Source organism: Temnothorax longispinosus, chromosome 2 (genome assembly GCF_030848805.1).
Source record: "Temnothorax longispinosus isolate EJ_2023e chromosome 2, Tlon_JGU_v1, whole genome shotgun sequence".
Lineage (NCBI taxonomy): Eukaryota > Metazoa > Arthropoda > Insecta > Hymenoptera > Formicidae > Temnothorax > Temnothorax longispinosus.
The window spans coordinates 24,984,667-24,998,628 of NC_092359.1; the positions used below are offsets into that span (position 1 = coordinate 24,984,667).

At 41.5% G+C, this 13,962-nt stretch overlaps 1 protein-coding gene across 4 annotated transcripts in view; it reads left to right on the forward strand.

Annotated features, from left to right (window-relative positions):
- Eip93f (Ecdysone-induced protein 93F) overlaps window positions 1-13,962 on the forward strand; it is a 137,177-nt gene that overhangs the window by 95,706 nt on the left and 27,509 nt on the right. For all 4 annotated transcript variants that reach the window (XM_071769366.1, XM_071769367.1, XM_071769365.1 and 1 more), the window contains 3 exons: window positions 5,582-6,017; window positions 11,866-12,100; window positions 12,873-13,749. In XM_071769366.1, coding sequence (XP_071625467.1) covers window positions 5,582-6,017; window positions 11,866-12,100; window positions 12,873-13,749 — 1,548 coding nt within the window. The remainder of the gene's footprint in view (window positions 1-5,581; window positions 6,018-11,865; window positions 12,101-12,872; window positions 13,750-13,962) is intronic.

Here is a 13,962-nt window from a genome sequence, read left to right on the forward strand (position 1 = left end):
GCTCTTAAACAATTGATAATCAATTATATTTGATATCACAACAGATTATCTTAAAATATGACGTCGTATTTAATAATCTTTACCACATTTAATGTCTGTGATCATTTATCCTTTTATTTTTTGAAAATTTTATTGGAAGATAAATAATTTTATAATTTTCAAAATGTTTTTTTTTTTACTTTTTTAATTGAGTAAATAATTATAAAGAAATAAATGGTTCCATAGAATTTATGCCAATCTGTACCATACATATTATTACAAAGAAAAATTATTTGTTACAAATTGCAATTACCTTACGAAATATAAAGTTTAAGTTTGTAGAGATATTTTCTTCGTGAAGAAAATACTGTAATACATTTTTTCCTCTGTGACGTAAAGAGAATAATACGTTTTTGATTAAACTGTCACAACTAGGCAGGCTCGTTTATTACATGGTTCCCACACGTAAATGTTTAATGTATCGTGCTTCAGTGTTTTAAACTGTATACGAAAAAATTTCGTTGTAATACGTTTGTGCGATCGCGGTAAGCAGCCGGTATCCTCCAAACCGTAATAATACCGACGAGTTGCTTGAACTTTGCAACCCTTTGAGCTTTAAACTGCTATACGTTTGCGGTACGTACCTCGATAAATATTTAAGCAGTCCGTTTCACAGAATCGATGCAACTCGGTTGTGGTCTCAAATACGAAACATGACGGACAAATTTCGTAAACCTATCCACACGTTAAAATAAATGACAACAAAGGGAAAAGTTATATAATATATATTTTATTTCGCTTCTTTGTCGCGAAGATATTACGAAATGAATTGGTTATGAAAATATAGTATTTATATAATTCTCTTTTGCGTACTTTTACGACTTTCGTCAAAATTAAGAAAATCCTTGTAACATACAAATATCGAATTTAGTGAACTTTGAATTTTATCTTGAAAGATTGAAGTAATTCTAATTTGTTCAACCATTATTAGATTTATAGAATAGAACATGGTATATCAATTGACAAAAATATATCGAAATATTGACATTTCATTTTGGAAGTTTTTTCTTTCTCATCAATTATTATAGAATGTCAATTTTTATCTTTGCCGCACAGTTCGTGAAAAATGGAAAAGATCGGTAACTTGAGCGAATCGAGCGTGCCAGATTGTTAGAGAGGCGTACGTTGCCCTCATGTTTTCGCTGTTTTCCCTCGCGGATCATTTTACGCGTCAAATTTTTATCATCGTCTATTATTAGTCCACCGTAATCTGCACCTCCTGACATATCGAAGATGCAGAGTACCTCATGTATGTCGTGACGCGTAATGAAGAAGCGTAAAGGGGAGACATGGAATATGAGAAAGAGAAAGCGAAGAAGCAGGACGGAAGAACGAATGAGAGAAGAGGGAAGAAAGCACGAAGGGGGAAAGAAAAGAAAGAGGCGAGAGAGAAGTTTGCGCCGACGCGACGCATACGCGGCTGCGTAATTAGCGATAAGATAGGACCGCCGACGAAACGTTGAGTCGAAATTAAAGCCTAATTTAAACTAGAGCGTGGATGTTTTGGCTTGAAATCATGGATTTAAATCTTGGAACTTAATAGATCTAGGGATATAAACTTTTAGAGAACTGTATTATAAATATACAACAAATATGATAGTGCTCGCAAATGTGACGATTAAAATAATTAATTGTACTTGTCACTTTTCTCAAGAGACATTTAGGATCAAATATTTAAAAGTTGTGAGAGAAAAAAAAATGCGAGTTTATCTCAAATTTTTGATGGAAATAAATTCGTGTATTGCATGAAAAATTCGTAGACGAAGAAAAGTGCCGGTAACTTAAAGCGTTTTGTATTCTCGGTCCGCGAATTGTGGCGCTCAAGACACATTCCTTGCAATGTGAATTCATTAGATGAGTCTGAATAAAGGAAGATGTAAGGTGGCAATCTTGCTCTCACCTCCGTCATATTTGTCGACCTACATTATAAAACGATTCATAGTTTATTATTGGGAAAATCCACGTTATATATTTTAGAGATATTAATTATGGAGATTTTTGTCTTTTCTTACACTCGTCTGTTTGTTAACTTAGTCATTATTTCAAATATGATTACGTAAAAATTCCAAGTAAAGCGAAAATTACGTAAGTTGTTAGAGTGTTAGACCGTTAATACAGTCATAACGTATACCTATTAAATTCATGCGATCTAGGCACGCCAAGTTTTTCTACTTCACTTTGGTACTACAAAGTAGACAAGCCTCAAGGTACTTAGCGTCGTCTATAAACTGACATTACGTAGCTAGACTAGTTTGACTAATTTTATACTTTTCTTTGAGCACTGCCGTTTACATGTTACGGCGTGATCTTCAATTTTTTATGCAGGCATGTCTGTTTTATTTGTGTACGAGGAGGAGTGAAGCTAAAATTTCTTACGTCACATACCAGAGAAAGCTTAATTATTTTAAGTATATTACTATAAACCTTTTTTAATGGTATTTCATGTATTAATGCAATCTTAATGAATATTTTGTATTTTAAAGTAGTATCTATATTAATAATATGAATTGAATTTCTTGGGGATTTAGTATAAGAAATACGAATCGATTGATCAGATTTAAGAAGATCGAGACTTCTTACGGCGAGTAGTCACGAAGAAACGAAATTAGACGTACAGTTCGCACTTGCGCGTCCGCGATACTGAAAAATAGGCGAGCTGCAATAAAACCAGACACCGGGTACTGAAGTAAAACCGGTTCGTAGAAGGCTTTGGAGAAGGTTCGCTGGCCAAAGAGATATTGACGTCGTTGCGAAGGACAAGATTACGACTATCTGGTTCGCGATTGCGTGAGCCTTGTGATTTATGCGAGAATTTACTAAACCGAACCATCCAGTTTGATCATGGAACCTTGGGGGGTGTTTCCGGTATCTGTAAATATGTCGACATTGAAGACGTCTATTTTTCCGCTTGTTTGTTTTTAGCGATTTTACTAAAGATTTCTCATACGTTCGAGAAATTTTACATTGTTGCACAGAGATAAATCTGTTTCTTAAGTCTGAGGAATTCGTTCTTGACACAAATTGCTGTGTTACATTGAAAATATAACGCGCGATACGATCTTCCGTTGCGGAGGTGTGCGATAAGAAGTCCGGCACGTCGCGGCGCGACGGTAAATGTTTTTTTTTTTTACGGAAATGCGACATAGTCGATGATAAAGTCTAAATTCTTCTCGCGGTTAGATACGCGTACCGTCGTTTTATTTGGCGGACGCGAATACCGTTCTCTCTCTTCGAAATTGCGCGACGACATTACTCGAGGAACGTTGAACCTGAAACGCACATGGAAACGCGCGCCGACCGAGTTTCCGACGAATGTCGGCGTAAAACCGCAGACGAGTCGACAAACAAAAATCGCAGATAAATCAACGCCGGTCGATGGACTACTGACGTAGCGGGACCTATCCGGCAGGCCAACGTCGGACGAAATGCACTTTTATCAGCGGCACCAGGTCGACGAACTTGCAAAGGGAGCTCCACGGTGCGAGCGCGAGGGTGGGACGGCGAAAGGGGAGCGCGAAGCTCGCGCGATGATTTCTTACGCCTAATCTTATCGTTGCGCTCCGTGACAAATTACACCGACCCGATATCCATCGCCTTCGTGCCACGTCGCGTTCTTTTATGCGAACGCGAAATATCACCGGATGCTCTCGCACGAAAAATACTTTGCTCCTCGCGTATTTAGCATGTAAACAACATTTGGCCTCCTGAAACGATCGAGAAAATATATTGTTGCACCGGGGAAAAGTTTTTACTGGGGTTTTATAAATTTTTTTTATATTAAATTAAAGAAACTGCCATTTACGGTTCAAGTTTGGATCTTAGTAGCTTAATACTGTGTGTATATTATAGTATATTTTCCTAATTAAAATCCCCTCCCTCCTCCTTAATTAAATCATCATCGATTTTATTTTGATACTAAGCATCTATTTTTCTCATTATTAGTGTTATTTTTTGACATTATCTCTAGATTTTTATTAAGTTGAGTCATGTTTGCATTATTATACACTTTTTATTGTGTTAAATTAGTATTGTTTTTTTTTTATTTTTTTTATCGTTTATTTTCCTCTTTATATGTAGTCCGATAGGATAAGATCTATTTTTACACAAAGAACGAAGATCTCATAATAAATGTTTTCACAGACATTTTAGAATAAATTGTCGCAACAAGATTTGCCTTGCGGACATAATGCGGACAGGAAATGGCGATGTAGACGACACGAAAATTTATGATAGCGATAAAAAGAAAATTCTAGCGAACAAATATTAAAGTTATTAATGCACGACTTGTGCCTTCTGGCAATTTAACCGGTACATTATTTTAATTTTCATCTTTGCATAGATAAATCTCGTCCGTATGATATATGTACAAATCGCGCTGAGAAATGATATTTATGTAAATGTATTACGTATTTAAAAGGATCATAAGTGCTCGAATGTGTAACGCGTTTTTTTTCGGCCGGAAATCGATTACGTGCAATACGCGAAATTGCCGAGTTAACGCGTTTTTCAGTCTGTTCGTTTGAAAAACTTCATTTGCATGGCTCGAATGTCCCCCGGAGCCAGGATCAAAGCTATACAGGATTCGCGCAATTCGCCATTGGCACGACGTCAAACACGTGCAGGCGTCGGAACGGCCACGTGGCCATTTGATGCGGGTCGCCTCTCCGAGCTAGTTTAGGAAACGCGGATACACGTGAGCCTGCATCGCGAGAAATGGCGAATAATCTGACTTTGTTACGTATATACGAAGCTTGAGTGAGTATATCGAACGCGTCTATAATATTGGCCAATCGATTATCAAACCGCGCGCAGTCTCTTGGCCACTTGCTCGCTCGGCAATGTTTGCTGTTTGAATGTTTCATATTCAGCGCGCGGAGACTATGTCTCAGCTAGATCCGTGCTCTTTCATAACAATCCTTAACAAAAAAAAAAAGAAAAAAGCGCAAACGGAAACTCTCGGTGAAATATTTTATTATATTTTTAACCGATAAAAGGAAATCGGAAGAACAGCGAACTGTTTTATGTAATATTGATTTTTCCTCCTAGGGGAGACTATTTTTGAATATATTCTTCCTTCAGTTTACATACGCCGTTTTGGAATTAATTCTCCGACATAAGTATATGACAGGATAAACAAGATCTCTAATACGATGACTGACGGATAAGTTATAGAAGCTATCTTAGGAGTCGGGGGAGGGGGGGGGGGAGGAGGAAGCGAAATGGAAAACTCGAGGGGCACAAAAATAAGTTTTCCTATGACAAAGTGCAATTGACAAGCAACGAGAATTCCAACGAGTTGTTTCCGTTACATCGACATCTCTCAATACTTTATAGTTATATTCACAGTATTCGCACAGTGAGGGTTCGAGAGACGCGATATTGCAAACTCGGCTCAGCCAAGCATTTATTCGGAGCTCATTTCCATACACCCTGTATATACGCTATCCCGAAATTACGTTTCGAACGGCCTGCCGGTCAGCAGCGTTGCAGGCAAAAACACCATCAGCTGGCCTCGATATAACGTTGATTAATGCTGTTTCAGCTCGTGTTACCGCGCGAAACCGCGAATGACCGGACCGGTTGTGACCGCGGCAGCGGCGGCGGCGGCGGCGGCTGCGGCAGGCGTCGGTGGTGTTCCAGTGGTGGGTGCCGGGGGCGGCAGGAGGACTTACACCGAGGAAGAGCTGCAGGCCGCCCTCAGGGACATCCAGAGCGGCAAGCTCGGCACGCGGAGGGCGGCGGTGATCTACGGGATACCACGTAGCACGCTGCGCAACAAGGTCTACAAGCTCGCGATGGAGCGCGAAAGGGACGCGTCCCTGACTAGCACCCATTCACACCCTCACGAGCCCGGCGCCCCAGCCACCACCACCACCACCATCACCACCACCACCACCACCACTACTACTACTACTACAACACCACCAAATACGACCCAAAACGCCTCCGCGACCACTCCGCCCCCGCAAGTGGACGAGGTAGGTTTTGGGGACAGACGACGGAAGATAATAGCTAGAGATCTAGAAAGAGAGAAAGAAAGAGAGAGAGAAAGGGGAGGAAAGAAGGAAAGAAAGAGAGAGTGCGAGAGTGGGCGAGATGCAGAGAGCGGGGAGTGGAAACGTGCCACCGACACGTGCCGAAATCTCTCGCCGGTCTTTCACGCGTGTCGGGTAGAAAAGCCGAGGATGCAAATTGGCATAGACAGCAACTGGGGAATCTCGTGAGGGATTGATGTGACGAGCCGAGGCGGCGCGCGAAGACGCTCTATCGTGTATCTTCTTTTATCTCTGGAGTTTCCGTTACCGATGTCCGACGTTTCTCATCCGGAAACGAGTCGATGGCGCGACAAAGTGATCTCGGAGTTGCTTCGTTGACTCGTTTCAAATAACGCGGAATGCCGATGATCGATACCGCCGCGTACTACGTGCTCGCGATCCATCGCGAGTGCTTGATGATCTCTAATGTTGTTGTTTATGTATTATTTTGATTTGCAAATTATATAACGAATTCACATCGGCTAATAAATTACAAGACAAATATTATAAAAGTATCGAGAAAAAGTAATCAAACTTTTCATCCGATATATCATGAAACGTAGACGTATCATAATATCTGCACGTTGATGATTATATGATAACATTAAACACGAAAAGAGTTATAAGAAAATATATAGATAGATAATATCTGATTAGATTTTCGTTAAAAAAAATTGATATCAGATTAATGATTTTATAGATGAAACAATTATTTGTCTTTAGATACATTGCGATAATGATTATAAATATCTATGAGTCAAGTTTTGCGTAAGTTTGCAATGTATACCAAGAGTCAAAGAAAAATGTCCTTGAAAATATCAGTTAAGAAGAGAAACGATATGTACAAAAATATTACCTTAGATATAATTATCTCGGAAGTATAGAACTATAATTATGATAATTTTCAAAGTCATTTATCAATATTATGGAATATTGTCAGGCACTCGAGAGATCACGTACGATATTTTTCGACTTAAATCGTCCGCGTGCGAATAATAAGTCTTCATGATTTACGTGACAAACTAGGCCGATTACCATGCAGAGAAACGTGGAAGGGTGGGAAACCGAACGATGCACGAGGGAAATCTCGTCGGGAAAATTCGCGAATATATGCCGTTCATTTGTACCTAAGTGTGGTTTTGGTTAGGAAGAACGAATGAAGCTTCCCCAAAACATACCTCTGGCACGGCGATCGTGGATCTCGCGTGGACCGAATGTGTCTTGTATCGCTAAACGATACGCTATAGTCGCCTAATTCGGACTAGGTCGATCAGCAATTTCTGTGACCGTAATTTGATTTACAATTAATCCAGAAGTAAGCTTTATTTCTGGTTATATTTACATTAGTCCTAAATATTTACTAAACTCTGCGCTTGATATATAAAATAATATATATATTTTTATTTCGATAAAAATTATTAAATCAAGTTTCGATGTTAAATATAGATAATGTGAATTTTATACATTAATTATTTCATCTTTTTTTCTTTAACTTTTATTTCGAGGATATTCTCAGATTAGCAAATAATTCTTGAAAGAGAAAAAGAGAATATTCTTTTTTAATGTCCTACATTATTGGGCAATTAGGCAGATGAGAGAATATCGACCTAGTGCGAAGAACGTTGACGGCAACTGTGCGTTTGTTTCGGTGATCTCACGTTGAAGGAAAGAGACGATGGTCTACGCGGCTCCGTACCGGTCGCCGTGGTGCTCCGTAGTGTCCAGTGTTTTTTGCATGGGCTGTTTAACTTTTTTTATCTCACTATTTGTAGTTTAACACACGGCAACTTGGTGTCCGCGAGGTTGCAAGATTCGAGGTAAGTTTTTGGGAAGGTCGTGTCGAGAGACGAAAGGAGGATTTGTCCGGGCTCGATCTTTTTTTCGTTTTTACGAGCGCTCATAGTCCGCGCCACGGAATTCATGAATGTACGCTTCTGGACCTCGACACTCTGCATCCTCGATGTGTCGAGCATACAATCCTCCGCGTAGAGACGTCGTCAGTCAAACGATTGTTTTGAAATGGGCGGATCACAATTTCGGTATGAATGCGCCGCTATTCGTGAAACAGTCGCGCGATCGAAGATTACGGCAGATTAAACGCGGTGGTCCGATTTAATCCTCATCCACCTGATAGTGTCTTTCGCCTTGATTCTCGATTCTCGAATTGAAATAAAAAAATAACTCACCGGTCGATGCGCAACAGCGGAGTTGTAAAACTGCGTTGATCCTCAAGGTTGATCTGTAACACAGAAATATTTTTACATTAAAAAACATCGTCCAAGGTGATCCATACTTGAAGTAAATAATTATCGCTCTCGTTAAATTTTCAAGATGTTATTTTAACAGATATTTTGAAATGCTAATGTAAAAAATCGCGGCCGCATAAACTCGTTTTCGCATTAATTTGTTCGCATAATTAATCGCGAAAAATCGTGCAAATAATAACCGTGCGAAAGAGAGACGCGACGTTCGCGACGTAATACCATTTCTCGCATACACTGGAGATCGGACTCCGAAATTGCGAAATTCCGCCCGGAGTTAAACATAACGAATAACGAGTATCACGTATAAGGAGCGAATCGAGTCGCGCTTAAGAAAGTGGCGGAATATCCGCCACAGAAGAGCAAAATAATAAACGACGAATAACATCTACTCACCTCACGGTTGCCCCGCTGTCGCCCGATGCCTCCCAGGCCTCCTCCTCCTCTCCTCGGTTCGCCTCCGTTGTCGCATCTCCATCGGGGTGCACTCACTCACGACGCGACGTTCACGCGAAAATCGACGATATCGTCGCTTATGATCGCGCGACGCTTTCGGCACTCCCGGTATTAATCTCGCGACGCGGCGCGTACACGCGTTTATTACACGACGACGGAATAATTACGGAGCGGCTACGAAAGATACTGTACTACGATCCGCTCGACGTCCGCCGATGTCCCGCAGGTAGACGCGACGAGTGAGTTTAAAATGGCGGAGAAAATTTCGTGAATCGCACGGGGCTAACTTCACTCGCTTGGAGCAACCGTCGCGAGGACACTGCACTTGCTGCTTGTGAAGCACAATTTTGATTAACTGTAATTCAATCATTGATTTATGGAAACTGTCTATCCCCCACGATCGCCGGGTATCACAACACGATAAAATGCGAGATTAAACATGAGACGTTAATAGAGACTGTGATCTGTCGGCGTCGCTAATTAAACACGTCGCGTCGCGGCGTTACTTGATTTAGGATTCGCCCGTATCTTTCATCCGTGTTCCGAAAACGATGGCAAATTCACTCCGAAGCCGCGCGACACGACGCGAGAGGCGAGTCAAGTTGACCGGTTGAGAAAAGCGAAATTCGAAAGAATGTAATATAAAGTCAGTATCATCGAACGCGATATACCTCGGACCGAAATCGCGAAGCACTTGTATTAAATACACATTCGATGTCACACGTACCACGTATATCACAGTTTTCCGTAATCCGGAGTCTGACGATACATATGTTTACTCCGCGCAACGATCTACGGATCCGAGAGTTACTTAAATTTCAAGATAGGTTCGCGTGACGCGGACGCCGCGCCGCGACTTTTCGTAAACATGGCGGAGGGGGGGGGGTAGAGTGACTACTCACGGCGCGCGTTCGGTCGGTCTAGTTATTTTCACCCACTCTATGGCCGGTATTCATAGTCGGATCTTATTTCAAGACCGTCTTAAGTAACATCTTAAGATGTTAATACGGCTCTGTGATTGGTTAGTGACATCTTAAGATTGTACTTGAGACGGTCTTAAATATAAGAACCGACTATGAATACCGGAGTATATCTCCATTACGCATGTTGCCGCGGCGTCCGCGACCTCGTTGTTGTTCTCGGATCGCGTAGCGGAGTAAACGTACGAATACCAATCGCCGAGCCGGCGTTTCAAATTACAGACAACTGTGTTACATCGAATGATTAGCTAATACACATGTTTCGCGGAATTTATACGGACACGAAGTATATCGCGTTCAATAATACTGACTTTAGATAACATTCTTTCGGATAAGGCCGATTCTACAATCAGTATGATCGTTACGTCGGATGTCGGAACGCAGCCGCTGGTCCAATGAGAAAAATTCGTTATCAAAAAAGAAATTCTCTCATTGGGTCATCGCATCGATTGCGTTCCGACGACTGATTGCAGACCGGCCCTAATCGATCTCGCTTTTCTCAACCGCCAACTTGACTCGCCTTTCGCGCCTCGTGCCGTGTCGCGCGGCTTTTGGAACACGGATAGTCGGATAAAGAATACGAGCGGACCGGAGCGGACGAACATTGAAATAATGTAAGAATTTTTGATTTATTTCGGAAAAGTATCATTGTGTCATATATACAGCAAGGTTTTTATTTTATTTAGAATAATACTTTGTCGAACAAAAAAATTGAGCAAGGTTGAAAAACACTATCATAAAATTTTGCGAGATTAAATTCGAGGTGTCTGCTATGTAATACAAATCGTCTCCTTAATCGAGAAAATATTTGGCATTGTGTTACACCGTATCGTACTTTTCTAAAAGTTGTATCTGCATCGCACGGTCTGTTTGGTTGTAATAGTTGCTACTTAAAAATCGTCTGCCTACTGAACTTCGCCTCACAGCATGAACACTAAGAGGCGCTATTTTATTTTACAACTTGCCGAGCTCGCAAGCACGGTCTATGCACGAGAACGGTTAAAGTCTCATTTCTCGTGCCCTGCATTTCGTGCGATCGCGTACCGCGCGTTTATACGTATAGCAACCATCATAGAAGACTGTTGCTTCACTTTTAGTGGCAATGCATGCGCCGCCTTAAACGAGTCCCGAGTGGTATCTCTGCACTTGAATTCCGGCGTATCTCGTCGAAACGCACGCCGAAGATAAGCTTTTCTCTACGCGAATTCCCGCCCTCTTTTCCTTCTATTGAGGACTAGCAGGGGAAAGGTGGTCTAGCGATTATCGTGCCAGGCGACTGCCGAGAGCATCGAGAACGTTTTTTTTTCCTCGTAAAACACTTGCCGCTGCTTTGGAAAAAATACCATTTACCGATTAGCAGCTCTCCTGCATGGCGCTTATAGCTATTTTACATTTGATGGAAATATATGTACCGAGTGGTTTTTGTAAAGTGGCTTGATTGAATATTTTGCAAGTATTAGATAAAGAAATAAAAATAGAGGGTATACGTATCTTTAAATTAAGTTCTCTGTGTGCACGGGCGATTTACTTTTAAAATAAAATAAGTTAAAATATCAAAGTTTTGCAAAGAAGTTTTAAAGCGACATTCTCAAGATTCGTAAAATGTTATCTCAAAATGGTTAAAACTGACGCGTGATTCCTTTTACATAAAATCCGTCTGTGCGACGTTCTCAAAGCTAAAGTACCTTTTCCTGCATTACGTTCTTCTCCATTTTGAGATTTTTTAAAAAATATGCAATGCGGTCACTTTACGGGAACCACTTTGTATATATTTACATGGACAATTGACACCTACACATGATACAAATACACGTACACTCCAGACACTACACACACACACACACACACACACACACACACCTCTCGATGAAGCACTCTCGAACAAGAAGTTGTTATTTAGGAGCAGTAATGGTTGCTTAATGACTCTATCGATGATGAGAAAAGCAAGGCTTCTACTCATGTCTCCGGAGACGGAGTGAAAGCTTCTACTTTTACTTTCCTCGAGAGGACAACTTGACTGTAATCTGCAATTTAGATACTCTTTTATAATCGAGAAGTATATGCAGAAAACGCTAGAAGAGATGTTTTTAACAGGTGGACGAAAAAGAATTATCCGGTGCGGAAGAGGAGAAGGAAGTTGAGAAGGCCCTGCTGAAGCCTCTGCTCTCATTGGAGGATCTCGTAAGGTTTTCCACGCTCGAGGGGACCGGTGGCGATTCTCTCAGGAACCTGCTGCAGCGCGGACACGAGACAGGAGCCGAATGGGGACTGGAACACGCGAACATTGGTCCCTATATTCAAAAGATGTTGGCTGCCGCTGCACCATTAGGTAAAATTAATCGTCTAAATTTCTTGATATTACGAAATTATATCAAAAGTAGCTTGAAAGCTCTATCAGTTAAAGAGTTTATCCGTTATTTTGATTTAAGAATTACAATGCAGTTTTGATTGTCTATTGAAGTTCCGATTACAATTAATTTCTCAATAAGTTACATATTTCTAAAATTCGAAGTAATTAATTTTTTGTTTACATTTATTAATATAGTATGAGACTACACACACACACACACGTACAAAACTTGCTATAAAACAGTATAATACGTTGATAATCGGGATTTCGAGCATTCGTTTATTTTGTTCATTGACTGACCAACCAATCTGCGTCAAGAGAGGAAAGCCGAAAAGTGTATTACGCCACAATAGGACTTCTGGAATCGATAGAAGCCAGGCCCTAGTTAATCAGCTCGCCGATATTTTTTTTGCCTTTGAAGACTGCAATTTAATTTGAATAGCTTACATCTGTATTTGAAATTATGACAAATACTCGAGTAAAAATAAAATGCAGATAATCGCGTTTTTTGTTAAAGTCATCATTAAATCTGTAAAAATATTTCGTATAGGCATATGTCTTTAATTACTATATGTATAATATTTAAATATACCAAGTATAACAAATTTTCATTAAGCTTGTTTCTTATCCTTAACATAATCTTGTAAAACTATGCTCATTTATTAGCAAAGTTATATTATAATGCATTTATCAATATCACGTCAACAGATATTCATAAATCTCTACAATAAACACTATAATGATGACGTAGGGTTAGATGCGCGAGACTATCGCATACCCGAAGTGATGAGGAGGCTGATGTGCGAGGACAAGAGGCTGAACAAGAACGTGAACGGAGACCAGTCGCAGTCGCATCACCATCAGCACCATCCCCTTGCCGCGCATCAGCAAACGCAGTCGCAGCAGCAGCGCGCGCCCATGACGAATGACGACTTCAATCCTAACATCGAGGAAGAAGCCAGCGATAGCGCTCAAGGTAGAGCGATACTGAAGATTCCGTCCTACAAGCCCGCGAGCACGCCGGGCTGTTCCAGCAAGAACGGCGAGCCGACTTCCGCCGCGTTCGCCCAGAGCTTCGCGGCTGCCGCCTCGAGTCCGGGCCTCCTGGAGCGAGCTAGTCCAGCGTTCTCCACCGGCACCAGCAGCCCCACGAATTCGCTGGTGGGCAAAGCGGTGGCCGTTAATTTCCGCGACGTCATCGCCAAGAGCATCAGCGTCAAGTTCCAAGAGGGCCAGACGCCCAGCGCGGCCGGCATACCGGGTTGCCAATCGGCCGGCGGCGTGGTGCCACCGCAGCAGGCCATAATGACAGACCCGAGTCCGTTCAAGAGAGGTCGTTACACACCTCCGCAACCACCGCAACAGCAGCAACAGTCGTCGGCGCAGCAGCAGCAATCCAAGCAGCAGACGCAAGACGCGAATAAATCGAAACCGGGCACCGGCGGCAAGGGCACCAGACCTAAGCGCGGCAAATACAGGAATTACGACAGGGATAGCCTCGTCGAGGCGGTACGCGCAGTTCAGCGCGGCGAAATGAGCGTGCATCGTGCTGGCAGCTTTTACGGAGTTCCGCACTCCACCCTTGAGTACAAAGTCAAGGAGCGGCATCTCATGAGGCCGCGCAAAAGGTAAGTCGATTAGCTGTCTTGATAAGAGAGTTCTCCGTCTCTTACTTCTTCTTTTCGTTTTTTTTTGCCTGTTGAAGTTACAAATAATTGATGAACGATATAATGTCTATGTGACAAATAACGATGTTTCGGAACTATCGGGATATTTTTTAAATTACATATCGGAAATTATTATAAGAATTTGTTTAATAAAAATTAAGAGCTCTAATTGTA